We start from the raw sequence: 25,391 nt of genomic DNA, 5'->3' as shown, positions 1-25,391 counted from the left end.
CCGGGAAAAGCGCAATGATGGTGCCAACTTGGGCCAGTGAAGCAACGTCCTCCACAACTAGACTGAAGAACAAAACGACAGCAACTTGTTTGTTCCCCTTCTCCCAATTCCCCAGCACTGTTCCCATCCCCCAATTCCCCAATAAAAATCTTTTTTTTAAAAAAAAGAGTTTGTGCTCCGAGCAACAGCAGTTCGATTCCCGGCCCGAGCTGAGCTGCCGCTGAGCTGCCAACAGGTGGCAGAATGGCTCAGCTAAAAAATAAATAAATAAAAAATAAAGAAATGGTCAGTTCTCCAATCTCCGTTGAGTAATTAGCCAGATTTGTTTCCAGAACTCACAGACGTGAGCATAAAATCAGTCCAGATTCCCTTAGAGAACTAGGAGAATCAGAGCTGCCAGAAAGCCAATGCTCACCAAGTATCTGGAAATTTTTAAAAGGGGAGAAAGCTAGACCAGAAATTACAGCCACATGCATTAGAATAGAACCCCCAGGAATGTTGAAAATGTCCTAGATACAATCCATGAGGGTGTTATCAACTACTAAATGCTTCATTTGTGGAAATTCATTCATTTAAAAAATACTTAGAGTACCTGCTCTGCACTTTCATGAAGCTTACATTTTTAGTGGGGGTTGGGCATGGGCAATAAATAATTGAGTATAAACAGCAGAAATACACAGCAGGCAAAGTATGATAGGAAGCACCCGACATGTGGGTAAGGAATACCACTTATCAGATGTTCAGGGAAGGTCTCTCTGATAAGGTGACTTTTGAGAAGAAAGTGAGACATTGGCGTATGCAGATGAAAAGCACTGAGGCAGTGGGAAGTCCAAGTGCAACGGTCAGAGGTGGGAGGTGCCTGGTGAGTTCATAAGACATGAAAGAAGCCCATGGGGCTAGGGTGGAGTGAAGGACGAAGCAAAAACCACAGACAACCTGAGAAGGGACAGAGGTTGTGATTATGGATGTGGGCCCTACAGGCCACTGTCAGGACTCGGGTTTCATGATGATGGAGGCGGAAGGCCCTGAAAGGCTGGAACACAGCAATGACGTGACCTTAGGATCACTACTGCTGCTGCTTTGTGGGAAATGGGGTCACGGAGTGGGCTGGGAGGTAGAGCGAGCAATAAAAGGCTCCTGGGATAATCCAAGCCAGATATTCCCCCCCACCCTCTCCCTTCACGGAAAGGTGTTTTTTGGTTCATGGTGATGCTCCTCTTGCCAAGCAAGTGCCTAGCATAACACACAACAATGACGGTTGAATACACAGGTGCCCGGGGAGGCACCATGCCCTTGGCCATGGTAAAAACCAAGTCTATAGTAAGAGCCATGCCTCAGCAGTGACAGAAGGCATGCAAATGGCCAGAGGCAACATTGCAAACCTTAGTTCATGAAGACCATATGCTTTGCTTGCTGCCGATTCCCATAAGCAAATTCCAGTCTCTTCTCACCTGTGCGGGGGCATGCAAAGCTGGGCTTGGGAAATTGAGACCCTGGCTTGTTTGCATCCGTGATGCTGTGCTGTGGCCCTCTGGGGAGGCTGCTGCACAGAAACACCCGGGCTTCTTAAAAGCTTCTGCATCACTCAAAAGACAGAACCATCATTCCTCTACTCTTACGAGGAACCTTTGTGTGCATCCAAGAGACGTTCTAGAGCAACAGTATCTCTCTAACTTTCCTGCCAGGACTTTCTCTGCATTCACTGCAGCGCAGATCTAGGGCAAGAGCCGAATGTCTTGTGAAGGGAACGTGCACATCTCTTCTCCAGTGGGTGGCGTGTGAGTCTTAGGTTCGCGCGTCCAGTAAGAAGAGACATCATGTTGCCTCTGACTCCCTTCGTAACTGTGTCCTACGAAGCCAAGAAAGTGTTTCTGTTCCTTTCGGTCCTGGAGTTTGCAGTAGGGATTCTGGCCAATGCTTTCATTTTCTTGGTGAACTTTCGGGATGTGGTCAGGAGGCAGCCCCTGAGCAACTTTGATCTTGTCCTGCTGAGTCTCAGCTTCAGCCGGCTTTTCCTGCACGGGCTGCTGTTTCTGGATGCCATCCAGCTCACCCACTTCCAGCAGATGAAAGACCCGCTGAGTGTCAACTACCAGACCATCGTCATGCTCTGGATGATCACACACCAAGCTGGCCTCTGGCTCGCCACCTGCCTCAGTCTCCTGTACTGCTCCAAGATTGTCCGTTTCTCCCACACCCTCCTGCTCCGCCTGGCAAGCTGCGTCTCCAGGAAGATTTCCCGGCTGCTCCTGAGTACTTTCTTTTTCACCTCTGTCTGCGCTACCTTCTGCTCTTGGGAATTTTTCACTAGGCCTCATTTCACAGTCACAACTCTGCTCTTCATGAATAACAATACAGAACTCAATTTGCAAAGGGAAAAACTCAGCTTCTTTTATTCCTTCCTCTTCTGCAGCCTGGGGTCCATCCCGCCTCTCTTGTGTTTTCTGGTTTCTTCTGGGGTGCTGACTGTCTCCTTGTGGCAGCACCTGAGGACAATGAGGGCCCACACCAGAAACTCCTGCGACCCCAGCTTGGAGGCCCACATCAAAGCTCTCAAGTTTCTGGTCTCGTTTATCTGCCTCTACCTGGTGGCCCATTGTGCTGCCCTCCTCTCAGTGCCCTTACTAATGCTGTGGCACAATAAGCTTGGGGTCATGGTCTGTGTAGGGATAATGGCAGCTTGTCCCTCGGGACATGCAGCCACCCTGATCTCGGGCAATACCAAGCTGAGGAGAGCGATGGGCACCATTCTACTCTGGGCTCAGAGCAGCCTCAAGTTCAGGGCAGACTGCAAGGCAGATCCCAGGACATCAGATCTATGCTGACGGTGGACATGCAATGGGCTCCCTGGAATACATCTCTGATTATCCAGAAGCCAATTCCCATTTCTTCTGCAAACCATCACTGGGAGTCTGTCGGCTCTCCATCAATGGACTCACCCACAGAATAAAATAATAAAGCTCCACACATGGCCTAGGCAACTAGAATGCCACTAGTTCCCTAGGTTTGTTTTGATAAAAATGAACAAAATGAAGAGGCAAGGTGCTCAGTGTACATGCTTTTCACACTATAGCTTATCAATGCTTGCTGTGGGCCAAACCATGAGAAATCAGGTCTTCTAAAATAATATCTAAATCCCAAGATACCAGGGGTGGCTTGGCACATGACCACAAAGCCTAGTTCTTAAAGCAGGTGCTAACATAAAGTTTGAAACTATTCACCACTGTGCAATGACAGGACCCTCTTCAGAGCCCCCAGTTTTCATGGAAACAAGATATAAAAAGACAAGCTTGGAAGAACAATTGTGTCACCACTTCAGCTTCAAGAGGCAGTTGATTAAAGCCTCTACTGGAACCAGATAGGGGTCATTTTGTCTGAAAAGACACTGACTCAGAATTGTACATTCAGCCTGCTGCAGAGTGGGGGTAAAGAGAGAGAGACGTTTGCTCAGTGGGCGCCCTGAACACCAGCGCCACAAGTGCCTCTCACTCGGCTGTACTTGACCTTGAAGACAGAGTTTTGCCTGGTGCCAAGCACTGGTCACTCTAGCTGGGGAACCTGCCTACAGACTAGCTGAAAGGTATGTTTTTAGCAGGTGAGCCTTCTCTGTCTGCCTGCACGGGGACCTGGCCAGGAAGGCCTTCCTCACATCAGATCCTAAAAGGCTCTGCAGAGAACCTTTTCTAAGTGCCAGACATAGATCTTTGGACTCAAAGACACAGCAGGTCACCGACACAGGCTCCTAGTTCTACAGCTGAGAACTGCTGAGAAACTGCTTCCTCCTTTCGGGCACCTGGCCACCTCAGATCCAATTCCTCCCCTCGGTTTTACCTTTCCATCACCTCTGACGGCTACAAGTTACACCTTCGTCTGGCTTCCTTTCCTTGGTGGACACCAAGTTGTCCTAAGTGCCCCTTCAAGGCAGTAGTCCCCACCCTTGGCTGCACATTAAAATCTCCCAGGAAGCTCTTAAACATCTCAATGCCCAGGTGATAAACTAGGTCATTTACATGGACTCTCTAGAGATGAAACCCAGGCATCATTTTTTTTTAAAGCTCCCTGGGTGAGTCTAGGGTCCCACCAATGTTGAAAACCACTGTTCTAGACACCCCTTTTCTTGACCTGGGTGATGTGGCCCTCCCACTGAACTGTATTGTGACCTTTGAATTACACTTTCCCCTAGAGCTTTGATCATGTTGGGGGAACACGATCATAAAGGGAAAAATTACAGGACATCCTTCTTATTTTGTTTTCCCTTGTTTTGTGTAAGTTTTCTTGGGACAGCTATTACATTTTATTGCTCTCCACGGTTTTATTTTTAATATTATATTCTGACACAGTTTCAAATTTATAGACAAGTTGCAAGAATTCCTATATACCTTTTATCCACATGTGCTCATTAGTTACATTTTGCTCCATTTCTCCCTCCTTTCTGCCCCCACCCATCACCCCCTACTGATACGTCCAATTCCACCCCAATTACATTTAGTTTGCTTTAGTCTTCCCTTTTTACACATTTGTAATTCCTTCTCTAACATGAGAAATAGCTTCTATTTAGGCTCAATATTTTTGCATATTTGCTTATAACAGAAAACGTGGTTTCAGATTTGCTATCCTATAATACTGCCAAAAAGCAAAACGACTAACAAAAATTCAGTATTTGTTTACAGTATTTTTTTCATTTCTTAGGTAAACTTAACATAGAGCAAAATGCACACATGCTAAACGTGTAACTTGGTGAGATTTAATAATATATACATGCATGTAACCAACACCCCTATTAAGATACGCAAAATTCCCATCATCACAGAAAGTTCCAGGGTTCTTCTTCCAGTCAATCACCACCCACTCACTATGGGTAACCGCTGTACTGATTTCTTCCCATATATCAGTTTTGCCTGTGCTTGTATGGAATCATATAGAAAATGTTTGTTGTTGCTACTTTCACTCAACATAACGTTTCTGAGGTTCATCCTTACTAGTGTGTGGGTCACAATTTGTTTACTCACTAATGATGAACATTTGCATTGTTTATAGTTTGGGGCTATTATGAATAAAGGTTTTATAAATATTCTCAAATCCATCTTTTTTTGTGGCCATAGTTTTGATTTCTCTTAAATACCTAGGAGTTGAATTACTGTGTCACAAAGTTGATGTATATTTAACTTGACAAATAACTGCTAAAGGGTTTTCCAAAGCAATTCTAGCATTTTATGTCTTCATTAACAAGGTGGGGGGGGTTATTCCACATTCTTGTCAACATTTGGTATTGTCAGTATTGTTTTTTTAATTATTAAAATTTATTGGGGTGACAGTGGTTAGTAAAATTACATAGGTTTCGAGGTACAATTCTGTAATACATCATCTTTAATCACATTGTGTGTTCACCACCCAGAGTCAGTTCTCCTTCCATCACCATGTATTTGACCCCATTTACCCTTTTCCTATGTTTTTAACATGCGTTTCCTTGATAACTAATGATATAGAGCACCTTTTCATGTGCTTCTTGGCCATTTGTATATGTTCTATTTTAAAGTAACCATTTGATTTGCCCTTGTCATATTGAGTTTTCTTTTTATTATTTGTAGTTTTACTTGTACCATTTGTGTGTATGTGTGTGTATATACACAAACGCATACACAATTCATGTATCTTCGATACAAGCCCTTTATCTAATGAATGTAATGTGAATTTTCAACTCAGACTATAGTTTGCCTTTTCATTTTCTTAATGGTGAATGGTGTCTTTTAATGAGCAAAAATCTTGAGTTTTGATAAAATCCAATTTTTCATATATTTTTCCTTTAATGCTTAGTGCTTTTGTGTCATCTCTAATAAATATTTGCCTGCCTCTAAAATGCAAAAATAATATTCTATGGTTTACTCTAGAATTTTAATATTTTTTCACTTTTACATTTAGTTTATATCTAACATTAAGTAAGTTTGAACTTTATTTTTTCCATGTCTCTCCAGTTACTTCAGTACCATTTTTGAGGATTTCCCTTTTTTATTGAATTGACTTGACACCTTTGTCAAAAATCACATGACAATGTATTCATGCATCTCTTTCTGGTTTCTATATTGTGTTGCATTGATATATTTGTCTATCCTGTCACCAAAATCTCACTTTTTTTACTACTATAGATCAATGGTAAATATTTGAGTCTTCCAAATTTACTATTCTTTTCCAAAATCGTCTTTGGCGTATTTGAATTCACACGTTTTGGAACAATCTGTTTATTTTTTTAAAAAAACCTGTTAAAATTCTAATTGTGTTTAAAGTAGGCATCAACTTTGGGAAAATTGACTTCTTAAAGATACCCTGTCTGACAACCTACAAATATGATATCTCTTCATTTATTTATTTACATCTTTCATTTTTTTCAGTGATGGTTTATAACTTTTAGTGTAAAGGTCTTACATGTCTCTTGATAAGATTATCCTAAATATTTAATATCTTATGTTACTGAATATGAAATTTTTAAAAAATTTATTTTTGGGGCCGACTGAGTGGCGCATTGGTTAAGAGCTGGCTTGGGAACATGAGCGCTGAGCAGCAGGGCTGCCGGTTCTGATCCTACATGTGAGGGCCAGTGACACTGCCCTCTACAGCTAAGATGCTGAACAACAGCTCAACCTGGAGCTGAGTTGCCATGAGTCACCGGCGATGGTGTAGGCTGCAGACCCTGCTGCACTGGGTTGCCATGGGCTACCGTGTGTAGCCAGCAGCCAGCATGAGCAGCCATCCAGAAGCCAGCAACTGGTATGCCTCACCCGGGAAGAGTGCAATGATGGTGCCAACTTGGGCCAGTGAAGCAATGTCCTCCACAACTAGACTGAAGAACAAAAAGACAGCAACTTGTCTGTTCCCCTCCCCCCAATTCCCCAATAAAAATCTTTAAAAAAAATGTATTTTTCAGTGATTTGCTGCCCGTATATAAAAATATAATTCATTTTTGTACATTAATCATGTATCTTATGACTTTTCTAAATTATTAGTTCTAGTAATTGTTTGTGGGTTCTTTGAAATTTTATACTTAAACAATCATGTAATCGGCAAATAAAGACAATTTTACTTCTTCCTTCCCACATTTTATTTATATCTATTTATTTATTTTTTATTGGGGAATTGGGGGGATGGGAACAGTGCTGGGGAACTGGGCTCACCGTGGCTGCTGGCCGCTCACGCTGGCTGCTGGCTACACACGGTAGCCCATGGCAACCCACTGCAGCAGGGACTGCAGCCTACGCTGTCACCAGCGACTCAGGACAGCCCAGCTCCAGGTTGAGCTGTTGTTCAGCATCTTAGCTGTAGAGGGCAGTGTCACTGGCCCTCATATGTGGGATCCGAACCGGGGCCCTCTGGCATCCCAAGCCAGCTCTTAACCACCGCGCCACTCGGCTGGCCCGTCCTTCCCACATTTTAATACTCTTTATTTCTTTTATTTAACTAATTTCATTGCCCGGAATCTCCAGTACAATATTGACTAGAAGTAATTTGAGTATATATTCTTGCCTCGGTCCTGATCTTAGGGGAAAATCACTATTTAATCATTAAGTATAATATTATGTTTATTTTAATATTATACTTATATATATAATGTAACATTAGATCGCTTGTACATGGATCTCCTTTGTCAAATTAAGAAAGACTATTTTTTATTCCTAATATGCTGAGAATTTTTACCATTAATAGGGGTTGAATTTTATTAAAACCTTTTTCTGTATTTATTGAGATGACTGTATGGCTTCTCTCTTCTATTTTGTTAACATAATGATTTACATTGTTAAATTTACAAAGTTAAATTAATCTTGCATTCCTGGGATAAGACCCCACTTAGTCATAATGTATTATTATTTTTATGTGTGGCTCTATTTGACTTGCTAATGTATTGTTAAGAGTTTTTGCATCTCTGGGTAGTGAACACACAATGTGATATATAGATGATGTATTACAGAATTGTACACTTGAAACCTATGTAATTTTACTAACCATTGTCACCCCAATAAACTTTAATTAAAAATTAAAAAAAAAAAGAATTTTTGCAACTATGTTCATAAGGACTACTAACCTGTATTTTATTTAATATCTTTGTCAAGTTTGGTATCAGGGTTATTCTGGCCTCATAACACAAGTTGGGACATGGTTCAATCTCTTAATTATCTTTAAGACTTGTGTAAAATTGGTATTATTCCTTCCCTAAATATTTGATAGCATTAATCAGAGAAATCATTTGGGCCTGAAATTTCCTATTCAGGAAGGTTTTTTATTTTTATAATTACAATTTGTTTAATAGATATAGTATTATTAAGATTTTCTATTTCTTCTTGTATCTATTTTAGTAAGTTGTATTTTTCAAGGAATTTATCTATTTGATCTAAAATTTTAAATTTATTGCCATAAATTTGATCATAATACCCCTTTATTATTTTAACGTTTATAATATTTGTTTTGTTAGCCCCTTTAATTCCTAATTTTGATACCTTTTGTTGTCTCTTTTTAACTCATTTCTCTAGCTACAGATTTATCAATTTATTGATATTTCCAAAATTCTTTTATTTTCTTCTACTCACTTTCTATTGCTTATTATTTCCTTCATTCTACTTTCCTAGGTTTAATGTCTCTTCCTGATTTAGCTTCTTAGGGCAGAGAATTAGATCATTAATTTAAAATATTTTTTTCTGTTCTAATGTAAACATTTTAAGCTTTAAGTTTCCTGCTAAACATGTTTTGCCATATCCCACAGATTTCAATATACTGCATTCCCACCCACCCACCCACCCACCTTTTTTGAGATCTAATTGGCATATGACATTTGTAAGATTAAGGTGTACAGTGTATGATTTGATACACATATCTATTGTGACATGTTTACCACAATAAGGTTAGTTAACAATCCTTTGCCTCACATCATTACCATTTGGGTGGTGGTGGTGGTTGTTATGGTGAGAATATTAAATCTCTACAGCAACTTTCAAGTATACAATATACTACTGTTAACTACAGTCACCATGCTGTACATTAGCTCCCCAGAACTCATTCATCTTGTAACTGAGAGCTTGTACCCTTTGAGCAACATCTCCCCATTCTCCCAGCCCCTGGCAACCACCGTTCTACTCTCTGTTTCTGAGTCCAATGATTTTAGATTTCAAATATAAGCAAGATCATACAGTGTTTGTCTTTTTCTCTCTTACTTCACTTAGCCTAATGCCCTCACGGTCTATCCATGTTGTCACAAGTGGCAAAGTTTCCTTTTTCTTTTTTTTTTAATGGCTGAATAATATATATCACATTTTGTTTACCCATTTATCTGTTAATGGACATTTAGGTTGTTTCCGTGTCTTGACTATTGTGAATAATGCTTCAGTGAACAAAGAGGGAGTGCAGATAGCTCCTTGAGATAGTGGTTTCGTCTTCTTCAGCTCTGCACCTAGAAGTGTGGATGCTGAATCATATGGTAGTTCTATTTTTCACTTTTTGAAAATCCTTCATACCGTTTTCCATAGTATCTACACCAACTTACATTCCCATCAATATGCACAAAGGTTCCACATCTTCACCAGCATTTGTTATCGCTTGCCTTTTTGATAATAGCCGTTCTAACAGATGATATCTCATTGTGGTTTTGATTTGCATTTTCTTGATAATTAGTGATGTTGAGAACCTTTCCATGCACTTCTTGGCCATTTGTATGTCTTCTCTGGAAAAATCAAACTGGTCTATTCAAGTCCTCTGCCAATTTTTTGATCAGGTTGTTTGTTTTTTGCTATAGAGTTGCATGAGTTAGTTATACATTTTGGATATTAACCCTTTATCAGATATATAGTTTATCAATATTTTCTCCCAAACTCAAGAGTTTAGGCTTCTTCGTGTTAATGGTTATAATAGAACCTTAAATATGGAAGTGACATGATCATAGCAGGAATTTTATAAAGATTTGTCTGATGGTGTTGTCTAATGCTGATTTGAAGGGGAGGAGGCAAAGGGTTTGAGCCATTTGCATTCCAACTGCAATGAGAGACTTGTACTACGATGAGATAGAGGGAATGGGGAAGGTATAAGAGAGCTTTTGAAAAACATCAACTAGTGTGTTGATATGGTGGTTGACAGAGGAGGGAGAATTAAGGAGGTTTTCAGGGTGTGGATGGGCTGTGATATGATACAATCACTACCAAAAATAAAGAAGTTGAGAAAGGAAGTTGGATTGAGTTTGGTGAAAACAGTAAATGTGGTTTGGAACTTAATAAAACTGGGTAGACATTCTGTCATGTAGTTGGAAAACACTAATCAAGTCTTGAAAATGAAGAACCAAAATTCACATTAGAAGATGGAACTAGAAATAGATTTGTGGTCATCAAAAGAGAAGCTTAAAAAGAGAGAGAGAGAGAGAGAGAGAGAGAGAGAGAGAGAAGCTAGAACCAAAAACGTACATTTGGATTTGGGTTAAAAAGGTAGAGGGAATATGTTGACAAGGCTGGAGGCCATAGTTCTGGGAGGAACAAGCAGGCAAGTAGTGAGGATGGCTGGAATGGGTGAGATTTTTTTTTTCCCTTCCCAGTACGGTCTTTCTTCTGAAAACAACCACCTCCACCTTCAGGTAACTGCTCCTCCTTGTGCTCCAACTAAAATGTTTACCGTGATCCTGCCCTTGGCCGTATTTGATGGGTCCATTCCAAACCCATAAAAATCTGCCTTGGGATTTTTCTAACTTAATCCAAAAACAAAAAAAAAACAAAAAATGTGTCAGACGTAAAATCTAGAAGCTTCTCGTGGCTATGTTTCCTATTTCCTCTTACAAACAAATGATCGGAGACAAGAGGTAGTTATAGCAAAACCTGGTTTCCTTTGGCTTCTGATGTTCCAGACGTCCAGCTACATTCTTGTCCAGCTTTGGTTTCATTGTAAAACCCCTCATCATAGTCCATGAGCCAGTGCATACCACTTTTGCCTATATTTGTTTGAACTGATGTTCTTACACTTGCAACCAAAACCTCTACAGTGTAACGGGGTGGTACAAAATCCATAAATTGGACCAATAAGTCCATGAGAAAACACAAGAGAAGGTATAACCATTTCACTTACCTGTGGAGGAGCCTTTTAGGCACTCAAACATCACCTCACCTAGGGAGCCTACTAATCATTTCAATAACCAGTCTCCAGTTGAAACACTTGGGACTGACGCTGTGTGTGCGCGTTCCTTTTGTTCATGTCTAAAGCATGGAGTACCACAAACTATTGTATTGTGAATGCAATTCATCATGCAAAGCCCTGGCTTTTCTGTGGTTCCAGACTTTTGAACATGTCTGTTATACAGTTTCAATTGCCACATCCAAGGATATCTTCACACAGTGCGTTTTCCGATAAATGATGCAATGCACAGACTTACTTCCGTTCCTTGCTACTGTGAAATGTTGCCACAGTGGTTTTGGAATAACAAGTCTGACTTTAACACATACGATCACAGAATTTAGTCATGCCTATGAATTTGACTTTTCTACAGTGAAATAAAGTTTTTCTTAGCACAGAGACATGGGTCATTTCCTGATGTTGTAAATATCATGGATACCATTTTAATAATTTAAAATTGTGATGAGATCTGATAGATACTGGAAGGGTCAAGTCCTACAGGACTTGATGAAGGAAGATGGGGGAAGTTTGTTTCTCTCTGGTTCTGTTTTGCCAGGCTAGAGACAGCCTGAGCAAGAAGTCTGACTGCTAAGCACAGTGTTTCTTTCGCCTGGTGCTGGGGCAGCTTGACAGAGATGGAGGAACGTCCTCATTATTTAGCTGAATGACTGTCCTCTGAAGCATGATGTCTAATGCTTCAGTAAGTTGCTGCACAAAGGGGAAGGCAAACGTGAGTGTTTCCTTGGGGTCTCTTCTCCTGGGAGGCCCCAGAACCTGAAGCCTCCCATAGGCTCACTCTCTCCTGGCCCGCAGCTGCCCGTCACCTCCAGGCCCTGGCTCTTCAGGCTAGGTTACATGTCACCGAGTTCTACTAGGGGGTCCTTTAGTGCCTCTCGAAACAGGCTTATTCTGTGCACTCTATGAATTCTGGGTTGTCACACAGTCTGAATGGCAATTTACTTTAAAATAACATAGCATTAGTAACATGTGTATGAATACAAACTGAGGGGTGGTTAGTTGTCATTGAAGTACTGGAGTCACAATCTGTTCTCCACGGTGGTTATTTTAAGATGTGAAGTTTTCTCATGAGGAATCAATGCCTTCAGAGATGGTCTAGCATTTAAATTATCCTTATTGAAAACCATGACAGTGTAAAAGGGATCAAATATATGGTGATGGAAGGAGAACTGACTCTGGGTGGTGAACACACAAGGCGATATATACAATAGATCAGTGGTTCTCAACCTGTGGGTCGTGACCCCTTTGGGGGTCTAAGGACCCTTTCACAGGGGTCGCCGGGTACTTGTATGTGGGTGTATCTGCATGTGGGCCTGGAGACGGATAGAGGAGCAGTGTCTCAGTTCCTAAGACCATCGAAAATATGTGTTTTCCAATGGTCTTAGGCAACCCCTGTGAAAGGTTGAGAACCGCTGCAATAGATGATGTATTACAGAATTGTACACCCGAAACCTATGTAACTTTACTAACAATTGTCACCCCAATAAATCTTTAATTAATAAAAAGAAAAGTAAATAGAAAAAAATGATAACGGTGAATTTGTTAATATAAAGAATATCACATACATTTTTAATTGATTAGAAATATTTATAGGCCCTACTACCCCCTTGCAAATAAATTATAAAACTCACAGGCCTAGAAGCCTGCTGCCATGCTGCAGTGGCCAAGCCCCAGGGTGGTGCTGGGCTACAGAACGGTGACAACAGACTTTGCCTGCCCTCAGGACTTCAGAGGTTGGCAGGGGAAGCAAGCAAGTGCACTGTCACACAGTCAGTGCCTTCAAGGGAAAAGGACATGACATCATGAGACAATAGACAAGGGTGTGGCACCTCAGGGCAGGGAAGGAACATTTTCTTGGAAGAAATGACATGTAAGCTGAGACTCAAAGGATGAGTCTGAATTATCTAGTCTGAATTAACCTGCAACATAGATTTAAGGAAATACATACACTGTGTGTGTGTGTGTTATATGATATAATAAGACTCAAGAGACAGTATTAGTCTTGGTGTGATTGAGATACAAAATAAAGTCATTTTTATAAATATTCATATTGATACCGCCCTGAAACTCTAATCAATAAATCATAAGATGCCCCTTTTTCTTCTTCTAGGTTTCCTTTCTCAGATCCCCTTCCAGGACACCCACGGTCTCTTATCAATCCAAATAGGTCAGGCATAGTTCCCACGGTCACAAAGTCTGGTCAGTCCACTGAGTCGGCACTGTTGCTGCCATTTTCTCTCCTGTTATTCGAAAAGCTCCTAAATAATAACAACCAAGTTTCTGAATTCCGCAGTTCCTAACATAGTGACACAGTGAGCATAACTGGTGCCCAATAGCTACGTGGAATGCTGGACAGCAACCCAGGGTCTGCATGTAATTAAGCTGTGACCAGAGAAAATCAGGTTTGATCAGAATTTTTTTTTAAATTTCTGAGCATTTAGCTAAGGAAATGATTTAGGGTGTGTACAAAGATGCTTCTGCTGGGCAGGGGGGTGTTCACTGCACAATAGGCGTGTGAGAAAATAGCTAGAATAGTCAGAACTTGTAGTCAAGGTGCCAGGTAGCATGCTAATAAAATTATAAGCATTATCTTGCTCATTATCACAATATGGTATGTACTATAATTACTCCTATTTATAGATGAAGAAATGGAAACCTAAAGAGATTAACTTAGTCAAGGACATCCAGCTATAAATGGCAGAGCCAGGAATCAAGCCCAGGACTAACTTAAAACTTTTGTTCGTATCCACTGCACTCTACTAAAAGAATCACAGTTCTCTAATTGTTAAAAAAAAAAAAAATCATATACATTTACACCTGGATACTAGACAGGTATTAAATAATACATTATTAAAATCTACATTTTGACATAGAAAGATATCTGTATACAATGTTAGCTTAATCTACAGTGCATAGACTACAAAACAATATATACAATATGATTCCATTTTTCTAAATGAATCAATATCCTTTCTACCTACCTACTCACCTAGAAAGAATACGCACCCCACCCAGAGGTGTTAATAATGACTATGATTAAATGTTTGAACTTAAATGGGTTTTTTTAATTTTTCAATTTTCCTCACCCATATTCTCTAATGAATACAAGTAGCTTTTATAGGAGAAAACATATAATCAAAGGAAAACTTCAAATTTAATACGCAAAAAAAAACCTCCTTGGTAATAAGACTTGAGGATTGCTCACCCTCACTCCACCCCCTGCATCCAGCAGAGAACCACGCTTGAAAAGTAACGAACAGTCACCATCCTCACACTGCACACAGTCTGGAAGGCTGGCAGCTGGGGCAAGAAAGGAGAAGTCCACGACCAAGGGCACTGAGCAGAGCTGTGTGACAGTGAGTGGGGCGCATGTGACATGTAAGGGCCTGCTCACTAATGTAAGTGACTTCAGGTGGATTTCTTGACGTAAAACATTTATTTTTACATACGTTTCGATTTGCAGAAACGTTGCAAAGAAAGTACAAATCATTTCCAGACGCCCTTTCCCCAGAGTTCCCACCTGTGAAGATTCGACTGCATTTTCTTTCCACTGTATTTCAAGGAGATTTGGTCACAGAGAGAAAGGGAGTCTGTGTTGAGGTTTTTTGTTTGTTTGTTTGTTTGTTTTTGGAGAGGGCAGTGTCACTGGCCCTCATATGTGGGATCCGAACCGGGGCCCTGCTGCTCAGAGCTGGTGTCCCAAGCCAGCTCTTAACCATCGCGCCACTCGGCCGGCCCGGGGTGTTTTGTTTTCCGAATTCTCCAAATAATGTTCTCCTGCAGGAAGCTGCCTCTTGCAGAGGCTGGGACATCTCTTCCCCTCCCGGCTCCACCCGCTCCCTTTGCCAAGAACGCTCAACAGGAAGAAGTGTTTGCCCACGGAGGTGACCAAGACAGAGGCTGTGTGAACAAGGAAGGATGTCGCCATAGCAGAAGAGCGTATTCTCGGGAGAAGGAGTCTCTGCCCACCTCGCAGGCATTAGACTCCCGGGAAGGTCCCCACCTACAAACCAGCCAAGCCTTCCAGGGAGAGGGCAGGTAAGTCCATGTGTCTGTCCTCTCTGCACAGATTATCGGCTTTTCACCAACGCGAAGACCTTAGCACATCGGCCCTGCCTGTCAGACTTCCTGACCTAGTCTTTTAAAAACTGAGGCTTCTAAAGAACTGAATAAACGAGCAAAGTAAACAGAAATAGTCTCAGAGACACAGAGGAAAAACTGAGGGTTGCTAGATGGGAGGGGGGTGAGGATGAGGGAGAAGGGGAAGGGATTAGACAGCATAAATTGGTAACTGCAAGATTGCCACAGGGACATGAAAGACAGTTTGGGGAATATAATTAATAATTTGTAAATATTTTGTAGGGTATCAGATGGGCACATGTCTTGTTAGGGAGACCACTTCATGGACGGTGTAGAGGCTTGATCACTGCACTGTACACCTGAAGCTGATGTTGTATACTATTGTATGTCAACTATAATTGAATATATATATATATATATCATATATATATATATATATGGTCACAGGACGTGGAGTATAATATAGGGAATAGTCAATGGAATTGTAATAGATATATACGATGTCAGGGGGGCGATAGGTTGGGGGAGGAGGGTTATCACTTGTGAGGAGTGAAATGTGTAACTATTACATTGTTTTGTACACCTGAAACTAACAATAATAAATAATAATAATAAAATAAAATAAAAGACTGAGGCTTCTGAGAGCTGACGTCAGTATGGCCAAGACTACAAACTAAGGCCCTAGAAAGCAAGAATCATTTCAAAGCTAATTGTTCGCAAAGTCTAGGAGAGGATTTATTTCAATAGATGGGCTTTAGGAGGCCACAAACCAGGCCAGGGCTGAGGCTAGGGCTAAGGGGTGGGTGAAGAAGAGGCAACATGCCGAGTTCAAGGGCTCCCAACCAGCACAAGATCCTATCCATCCTCGGGGCCGTGCCCTCCTTGTCCCTGCCAATGGCACGCCTGCCTTCCAAGCCCCCCAAGGTGCTCTGAGAAGGACGTGGGCATGTACCCTGGTGGGATGAAGGCTTGCCCCAGACACTGATGGCGGTGCTGTGTTCTAATCCCCACAGGCCTCCTCATCTCCTTCATCATGAACTGGCACATGATCATCTCTGGGCTTATCGTAGTGGTGCTTAAAATTGTCGGAACGACCTTATTTCTGCTTTATTGTGAGTATTTGAGCAACCTCTTGCCCTTACCCCATATTGTCTTGTTCTTTAACCCTTTTCTCAGAATGTGAGGTTAAATGTATAGGTTAAGTGCCCTGGTCTCTCCACCTGAGGGCAATTGACAATGCCCTTCTCACTCGCCCACACACACAACGGGCTAGGTCCCGGGGTCTACCTTGGAATCCCTGCTTTGTACCCCACACAAAGCTTTTGCCCTAGAGTATTAGCTGGGAAACCTGAGCTGAAATACTCAGCAGTACTTGTTATTGTTGCTAAAATTTGAAAATACAGCTCCAGTTCATCCTGATGATAGGCTGTAGTAAGAGCTGCATTATAAGATAATGGGATTTTATGGAGGTAGAGATTTCCCTCTATGAACATAGAAACGTATTCATCCCAATGCTTAGAAAGTAAAAAAGGCCTCATATCAAGGGATTTTACTGCAACTGCAGCAAGTAGAAGCTTCTCCAGCCCCAGAAGCCAGTAGGGAAAATAAATGAGGAAGGAAATGTGATTAGGAGGCAGCAGTTGGGTAAGAGGTGTCTTCCTCATGACCCAACCCGAAGGTGCAATTCCTATCACATAAAAGGGCAGGAGGAAAATATGACTATGAATACGTGAACATATGCACAAAAAACATACATACTCTTCGCCGACCTGAGTCAGAGAGTGCAGTGTTTCCCAATAGTAATCATGGTGACCTAGCAGCCGCTGTGGGGATGGTTGTTCTATTCATCCTGCCTTTAGGGATGAACTAACAGCTGACTTTCTTTTCAGTCCCACAGATTTTTGGCAAAGGTAATGACAGCTTCAGCCCCATAGGGAGCAACGGAACAGGTAATGTGCATGACAATAATGTCCTGTCCACCCTCCAGGTTCTTAGTGCCAAATTCTTAAGGATCTTTCTCAAGGGCTTCTTTCCCAAGACATTCTTTGGCTGGAAGTGTCCATAAAGACCTGTTCATTTATAAGATGTATAGCTTCTGGGGATCTGATGTACAGCACGGTTACTATATAGTTAATAATACTGTATTACATACTTTAAAGTTGCTAAGAGGGTAAGATCATAAGTGTTCTCATCACACAAAATGTAACTATGTAACTATGTGATGGAGGTGTTAACTAACCTTATTGCTGCAATCATTTCACAATATATACGTGTATCAAATCATCACATTGTACACCTTAAACTTACACATTGTTATATGTCAATTACATCTCAATAAAGCTGGAAAGAATAAAGTAAATATAGCACAGCCAGGAAAAACAATAGCCTTCTAATTAGTTTCCTTTCTTTTATAGATGGGAAACTGAGACTACACTGAGTAAACTTTCTTAGTTTTCTTCCTGGGTAGGAGGCTGATTTGTATGGAATCAGTGTAACGTGATTTGAAAGTACTTTATAAACTCTGATATGTTGTACACCTAAAGGAATTGCTATAAAGAAGTCCATTCCACCACCACCACCCTGCCCCACCACACACACACACACACACACACACACACACACACAAAACCAAAGACTGTATGCAGCACCTTCTGTGTGTCATGCACTATGGCAGACCAACCATACAGGAAGTACAAAAATTGGAAATATTAGTCAACCATGATCCATAAAGCACAAGGCACGATACCAGAGCTATGGGGGGTAAGAGAGTGAAGCATGGCTCTGCCTACTAAACCCACCTCCTCTTCAAGCTCTTCCAAGGATCTCCCTCTCACTTCCTGTTAAGGCACCTATTACTATGTACATCTTTAGGAGAAGGGCAATCTCTTGTTCATCTTTGTATCCACGGAGGCACCCGGTACACCAAGCTCTATGGAGAAAATGCTCATAGAACATTTATGGCATTCGGTTCAGTTATAATCCCAAAACAGCTTCTGCTAAAAACCAGGTGATTGCATATCACAAAGAACCTTTGAACTGGAGACTGAAATGAAAAGTGAATGCCAACTTATATGTTTTATTAATATAAGTAGCAATAATTTGGTGTCTGGGTAAACTGGTCTTCAACCATGGTGGACAAATAATTGAGCCATTGAAGATAAAGTGGACCGCCTCTGACGCCCCTGCAGCTGCCTGCTCAGACAGCCAGTGTCCCCAGGGAAACTGAGGCCTCTCAGAGGCCCATCAATTCCCCTATTGATAGTTAAAAAAATATTTGCCTCTTCTCTGTCCATAGGAAATCTGTGGAACATTCACCTGCCTCCTTGTCTACCAACAGCCTGGTTCTGACACTTGCTCCAGTTAGCCACAATCCTTAGAGCTGATAGGTGCTGGTGAAAGAAGCGTCTGAAAGTTGCCTGCCAGGGTCATGAGTTTTCATATGGGGTCCCAGGCACCAGAACTGGGGAGGGCGGCAAAGATGCTGTGTGGGGCCTGGAGGGGAAGCGCTCCACAGAGCTCTTTGGGGACAATACTGTCAGAGGTGTGTATGGGAAAGGAGTGAGGTCTCCCTTCGGGTACTAACTCATCCATTCCTCTTCCTTTCTCCTGTTCTTCTCTCAGCATTTCACACCTACTGCCACACACAAAACAACAACAACAAAAACAAAAACACTAGAACTAGAACTTGGATTGTGGGACATGACAAATAATGGTAGTAAGGAGATGGAGGATTCAAAGAAAGAAAATATCTGAAAACTTCTAGCACAGAGTTGTCAAGAGCCCTTTGTCACCTCCACCGTCCAGAGACAAATAGTTGCAGGGGTCGGACAGCTGCTCTGATGTTTGTGTGCTATGTCCGTCATATGCCTACCTGCCGGTGTTCTTTCCATTTCAGTCCCCCCAACTTTCAGGAGTGGTTATGTCAGTGCCATGCCCACGGAGAGCTCTGGGACAGGTAAAGTGCATGGTTATAACCTCCTCTCCAATCCCAGGTTCTTCTATACTGATTTCTTATAGACTTTTTCCATTGTCCCCTTTCTTATGGAACTTTTCTGCTCAAAGGAACCATATAGACCTTCTAATTCATTCCCTTCATGTTACAGATGGGGAAACTGTGACTAGATGGGGTGAAATTTCTTCCTGGATTGAGGATGATTTGTATTGATATAACTGTTATAAAGAAACCTGTGTCCCTTGGGCTGGCCGAGTGGCTCAGTTGGTTAAGAGTTAACTTAAGAGAGCACGAGCTCTGAGCAACAGCACTGCTGGTTCAATTCCCACATGGGCCAGTGACGCTGCGCCTGAGCTGAGCTGTTGCTGAGCTGCCAACAGGTGGCAGGACGGCTCAGCTGGTGAGAGCACGTGCTCCTAACAACAAGACTGCCTGTTTGATGGTAGGCTATGCCCGCCTGCAACTAAGACTGAACTCGGCACCTTGAGCTGAGCTGCCGCCTGGGTGGTTCAGTGGATAGAGCATGTGCTCTTAACAACAAGGCTGCCGGTTCGACTCCCACATGGGATGGTGGCTACGCCCACCCGCAACTAAGATTGTAACACAGCACCTTGAGTTTAGAGGCCACGCGCTGCCAATGGTCAACCAGATGGCCACTGGCACCCTCCACCACTAAGATTGAAGAACAACAACTTGGCTGGTCCCCCTCCTCAATTCCCCAACACTGTTCCCCTCCCCCAGTTCCCCAATTTAAAAAGAAAAAGAAAGAAAAGAAATCCGTGTCCCATTATCTTATGACTCAGCTCCAGGGTTCACACCCACAACCACTAATCTCATACTCTCTTTTCTTGGATTGCCTTAGTCTGCCCCAGAAGGTGGGATTTTCATCAAGGAAGATGTTTTTTCCTCTCCACCTCTGAAATGTCTTGGAACCAGAGCAGGGACTATTGTGAAACAGAAGCATCTACTTTGGCCATTGTCAACACTCCCGAGAAACTGGTGAGAGCATTAGAAGGGTACAGGAAAGCAGTCCAGCCTACACCAGCCTCAGTGGGTGGAGATGGTGGGGCAGCTGGATTGGTGGAGCTGGGGAGAGGTGGGGGTGAGGAGTGGAGGGGTGGAAGGGTGGATGGCTGAGAGCTCAAGCTCCTTGTTCTGAATCTGAAAGTGGGAGACTCTTCTCACTAGCAGTGGGTGTGTTCCTCAGGCCCACGTGAGTTAGTGAAATCCACACTCTATGGCTTCTCCCATGAGGCACAGCAGTAGGCTAGCATCCCATGGATGCGCTGGGACATTTAAAGTGCAGGAATGAGCAAATGAGCTGATGTAGAAAAGTTGTTTAAGAACTACAGAATACTTCATAGAGGTGAGTTGGTAAGGTATCATCCCAGTCTGCCTTGTAAATAAGGGAAATACAAATTAACAAAATGAGTAATATAAAAAATGAAAGATCAGGTCATAGAATTTGGACTGCAGTGTACAATTATTAAAATAAAAATAGCTAGTACTATCTAAATAGCTTTATTGCATTACTTCCTATTACACTCATAACAATTCTGAGGTTATTGTTATTATCCATATTTTATATGCAAGGAAACTAGAGCACAGTAATCTGACCAGGGTCATACACTTACTAAGTGACAGCACATGGATTTGATCTGAGATCTCTCTAACTCAAAAAGTTACACTCTCATCAATTTGAGACCATAATTTTTTTGGGTTATGGTTGCCTCTTCTTCAAACCCTAAGCCTTTGCAAAATGCTAGACATGAGCTACATCCAGTCATCTTGTTTCTCTCCTCTCCACCCCTTCACCCTTCTTCTAAAAAGTCCTCCTGTGATTGAGAATAACTTATAAGAGGGTCTTCTGTGACTCTTGGTAATATTGGGTTGTCAGAAAAGTCATGACGCATTTTTGCAACGAAAAACATAGAAAAAATATGTCATGACTTTTCCAACAACCCAATAGATGTTCAACAAAAAGCAGGGGTCAGGATGCTACAGGTTCTCTAAGGCCCAGTGGGAAGGAAAAATACTTTCAGGAAAAAAAACAGGAGCTAAACAGTGAGGAGAAAAGAACAAAGGAGAAGAGACGAGGGGACTGGGACAGAAAGTCAATAGCCTTTTTTCCTCTACTCAACCCTTAAATTTCGGTGCATCTCAAGTGCCGTCCTTGGCATTCTCCAGCGTTCATGCTCAAAGTTAACCCCAGAAAAAGCTCATCGCACCAATGGCTTGCTGATGAGTCTCAGGTCTGTATCTCCAGCTCAGCATCTCCAGCTGGCCTCCTCTATCCAATTCCCCTTTGACGTTTCAAGAGCATCACACACTCACCATATTCAAACTGAGTCCATTGTACTTTACCCCAACTGCTCCTCCTTTTGTATTCCAAACCCTGGTGAGTAATCACATCACCCAAGATCAAACGCAGACAGTCTTCTGGAATTTTACCTTTTCTCTTCTCTCCTGAATTAGTTGCTAGCCAAATCCTTTCCTCTCTATCCCCATAGCAAATAGTTCAGCTCTCACCTGGATTTCTTCAGAATTCTTCTAACTCTTCTCTTTAGCTCTGGTTGTGCCCCCTCTTCCATATCCTCCACAGAGCTGATTATGATCCTCTCTAAGGCTCTAAACTGTCCATACCATTTTCCAAATGAAAGTGGGTTCAAGTCCAATTTCCCGAGCGTGACACATAGTCTGGCCTCTCAAGTTTTGTCTCCCAACTCACCTCCCTTCTCCCTCTGCAACCACCATACGGAGCATCTTGTAGTTCCTATAATCTCCAGGCCACTCAGCAGTCGGCCTGCGACCTGATGCCCCCTCTTCCAGGAAGTCCAAACCTGACCCACACCCTTGCCTAGCATGTGCCTGACAAACAGCTACCTCCCAAAATTCATCTCAAGTATTGCCTCATCTGTATTCTCTCTGGAAAACCTCAAATCCATGCAGAATTGATGGCATCCTCCTTTCTGCCTGTGTCAGGTCTAGCATGAACTTCCTCGCACTACACCTGGGACACCTCACACTTGTCTATCTTCTCTTACTAGGCCTGTGGAACTTCAACGTGTTGGGATGATTAACGTTTTAGAAATGGTGGTGAAATCTATGTCCCTCTTCCCAGAAGCATGACATAAGCTCAGTATTTTGAATAAAATGCTAACAGCTTCATAGATCGCCTTATTTATAAAAATGAGCTACAGTCTGGGTTTGGCCCTCTGGCTGTAGCTTGGCAATCCCTGTTTTACATAGTAATTTCTTTAGGAGAAATGAATGTGTTTCCATATCCCCAGCCTTGCACAATGCCTGGCACCTAAGAGACACTCAAATGTGTGTTAAATGACTACATTTGGTAACTAATTTTAAAAAATAATCAAATTAGATATTTCAGGGAAGGAGAACATTGGGAAAGGAGGAGTAAAGAGAAAAGCCACAGGAATAGAGAAAATATCCAAGGGGACTCGGATACCCGCTGATTATGGGAGGCGGGTGAAGAGCACAGAAGATCCCAGGAACCCCAGGCTTCCGGCTGGAGTGGTTTGCTATTCACTAAGATGTCTTAAATTAGTGTCAAGTTAGCAAATACTCATTAAACACAGGTTATTCTTGCAGAATTATCTGCTTTAGCAATATACTTTTAAATCTCCCTGTCTTCTCTAGCCAAGTACTCAAGGAATTCACTTGACCGAACCCTATTTGGAATGCAAAATTTTCTGGCAACGGGAACACTCCTATCAGGGAATAAAAGGAAAAAGACATTGAAATTACTCTCTTTTAGATGGTACGGTACCCTTCCCCTTCTCCTTCAAAGTGTGGTCCCCGAAGAGCAGCATCAGTGTCACCTGGGAATTTGTTGGGAATGTACAATAAATTCTTGGTCCCCTCCAGCAGACCTACTGAACAAGAGGCCCAACAGTCTGCTTTTCAACAAGCTCTCCAGGTGATCCTGATGTTCTGTGTAGATTGAGAATTACTTCTCTGGGGTTATGGTGGGTGCCGGCAATAGCCAGCCTGAGTCCCCCACCTGCCTTGCTTGTTCCCAGAATCAGATATAATCACGGGCCCATTGGCACAAGGGGGCAACAGCACAGAACTGTCTATTGAACTGTTTTATGTATTTATTAAATTTGGGGGGGTAACATTAGTTAATAAAATTATATAGGTTTCAAGTGTACGATTCTATAATACATCATCTATACACTGCATTGTGTGTTCACCACCCAGAGTCAAATCTCCTTCCATCACCATATATTTGACCTTCTTTGCCCTCCTCTACCTCTCCTCAACCCTCCTTACCCTCTGGTAACCACTAAACAGTTGTCTGTGTTTACGTGTCTATTGATTTGTTTATGTTTTTTTCATTTCTAGAATTTTCTCCAGCACATAACTGGTGCCGAGAAGTATTTTGTTGGCTTACTATACCAGAATGCAGAGAAAAGGTGGCGTTGGATCGACAAGTCCATTTTCAATGGCAAGTACGTGACCATCCCACATTTTTCTAGGGATCTTTGTTTGCCTCGGAGACGAGACCTGAGACTCAGTGGATTTGTCCTAAAGTAGCACAAAGGCTGAGACCTGGCTCCTTTTCCTATTCCTTTCCTCTCTTTCAACCCATCTATTCCCAGAGACACACTTTTGGAAAATCTTATATTATGGGACACACCAAACATTTCTAAATAGAGAGAAGAGTATTCATACAACAAATTATTTTGTTCAGATTAGGATCCAAACAAATCCACACGCATATCATTTGTTGGATATATCTCATAAGTCTCTTTTAACCCACAGATCACATTTTATTACCAAGTTCTTACAAGTTCCCCAGATATGGCTTCTTTATCTAAAGAAAGGTTATGATAAGCAACATATCTATGCCTTAAAGCTTTGACTTTTAACTCCCAAGAGCTATCTCCTGTGTATCATTCCATGGACATAGCACTGTGGATAAAATGACATTGACAGCGTACATCTGAAGATGTTGAGTCAGACAGAAAGCAAGTCAGCTCCCCAGCCTGGAACTGGGCTTCCCACAGGGAAGAAATTAATATTCAATGTCTCCTAAATGCCAGGCATCTGCTAAGCACTCCACACATGCCATCGCCTGCAGTGTTCACAATGATGCTATAGAAAAAGCTTTTATTGATCCTCATTTAACAGACAGTTGAATTGAGGATGAGGACTTAGGAATACATCGAATGTCACCATGACTGAGCCACAATTTGATCCCACATCCACTCAACTCCAAAACACTTGACCGTTCCATGGAACCAGACTCTGGGCAAACTGAACGGGACTGAATAATAGAAAAAGGTGGGAGAAGGCCAACGAAATTTTTCCTAGAGCCAGCTGGTGCCCAGGAAAGGAAGAGAAGTCTCTTCCGTCCTCCTCTTGGTCCTCCTGCTGTTGACATAGTACCCTCAGTACCAAAACATTATTTCTAGGAGAAAAAGGGGACGATGACCCATGAGATACTTCTGACCAAACACAGAATGCATTAACTTAAGACTGTCAGTCCATAGAGGCTCACGGGACTGTTGCCAGGAAAGGGTCAGTTGAGAGCTGGATTTGGGGACAGAAGAGGGGGACTGGAATCAGGAAAGGGCAGGGCTGAAAGGATGGGCCTTAACCACGCTATCTTCTCCCATTTAGTGTTACCAATCAGCAGCAGAATTTCAACTGTGTGACCATAGGCCTAACAAAGACATTTGATGCTGCATTATGTGACACCAAGTACCGCTGGATCTGCGAAAGGAGTGCCGAGAAAGCGGTCGGGGCTGTCTGACAAGAACAACGAATATACCTATGGAGACAGCAAGAGAGAATATTGACGATTGGGACCAATTCAAGAAATACCGAACACCACACTACTGCGCCAGTCTTCCACAGGTTACTAGCGGAGCTTCCTAAGGCATCCTTAGGCTAATGCACCAGCCCCTCCACAAATACACTTGCATATGCACAACTGAGGCAAACTTCCACTCTGAGTCCCCGTGGGAGTCACACCGGTGATTCTTTTGGGATCCACACAGGTCATCCAGTCAATGATCCTTTCATCCATCTGTCTACTAGGAGGGGTCCATGCCTGTTTGGGGAAATGAGCTTTTGCATTCCGCTTTGGGGGGCTGGAGACTAGCCATCTCCAGAGGACAGGGTCGGTTTTATGGAGACAAGTCAGTTGGAACAGTCGTGTCTGTTTCTATAGAACCGAGCATTTTTT

The 25,391-nt window shown here is 42.3% G+C and overlaps 3 protein-coding genes across 7 annotated transcripts in view; 2 read left to right on the top strand and 1 right to left on the bottom strand.

Annotated features, from left to right (window-relative positions):
* The window catches only part of MGAM (maltase-glucoamylase), a 105,102-nt gene that overhangs the window by 76,433 nt on the left and 3,278 nt on the right, over positions 1-25,391 (bottom strand). Inside the window, exon 1 of one of the 4 annotated variants that reach the window (XM_019666788.1) lies at positions 11,083-11,102. The exons of 2 other annotated variants lie outside the window; for them this stretch is intronic. The gene's annotated coding sequence lies outside the window, so the exon portion shown is untranslated. Of the gene's footprint in view, positions 1-1,451; positions 1,468-11,082; positions 11,103-25,391 lie in introns of those variants that run through there. One more of the 4 variants, XM_019666786.1, reaches the window with a different exon arrangement.
* TAS2R38 (taste 2 receptor member 38) lies at positions 1,818-2,825 on the top strand. The gene has a single exon (XM_019666765.1). It carries the CDS (start codon positions 1,818-1,820, stop codon positions 2,823-2,825), a length of 1,008 nt encoding a protein of 335 aa, XP_019522310.1.
* CLEC5A (C-type lectin domain containing 5A) lies at positions 14,981-25,385 on the top strand. 2 transcript variants are annotated; one of them, XM_019666790.1, is made up of 7 exons: positions 14,981-15,183; positions 16,239-16,337; positions 17,115-17,174; positions 19,121-19,180; positions 20,040-20,176; positions 23,543-23,649; positions 24,824-25,385. In XM_019666790.1, the coding sequence occupies exons 2-7, from the start codon at positions 16,259-16,261 to the stop codon at positions 24,954-24,956; spliced, it is 576 nt and encodes a 191-aa protein (XP_019522335.1). In that variant the 5' UTR covers positions 14,981-15,183; positions 16,239-16,258; the 3' UTR covers positions 24,957-25,385. The 2 variants fall into 2 exon arrangements, with proteins under 2 accessions (XP_019522335.1, XP_019522336.1); XM_019666791.1 differs by lacking the exon at positions 19,121-19,180.

Source organism: Hipposideros armiger, unplaced genomic scaffold, assembly GCF_001890085.2.
Source record: "Hipposideros armiger isolate ML-2016 unplaced genomic scaffold, ASM189008v1 scaffold_478, whole genome shotgun sequence".
Taxonomy (NCBI): Eukaryota; Metazoa; Chordata; class Mammalia; order Chiroptera; family Hipposideridae; genus Hipposideros; species Hipposideros armiger.
Note: the sequence above shows the minus strand (reverse complement) of the source record. Positions and strands in the feature narration are given on the sequence as shown.

Excerpts from the sequence above, each read along its gene's own strand:
- TAS2R38 (XM_019666765.1), top strand. The coding sequence starts at position 1,818 with ATGTTGCCTCTGACTCCCTTCGTAACTGTGTCCTACGAAGCCAAGAAA.
- CLEC5A (XM_019666790.1), top strand. The coding sequence starts at position 16,259 with ATGAACTGGCACATGATCATCTCTGGGCTTATCGTAGTGGTGCTTAAA. Across the intron at positions 16,338-17,114 it reads GACCTTATTTCTGCTTTATT|TCCCACAGATTTTTGGCAAA; the intron begins GTGAGTATTTGA and ends CTTTCTTTTCAG. Across the intron at positions 17,175-19,120 it reads CATAGGGAGCAACGGAACAG|TCCCCCCAACTTTCAGGAGT; the intron begins GTAATGTGCATG and ends TTTCCATTTCAG.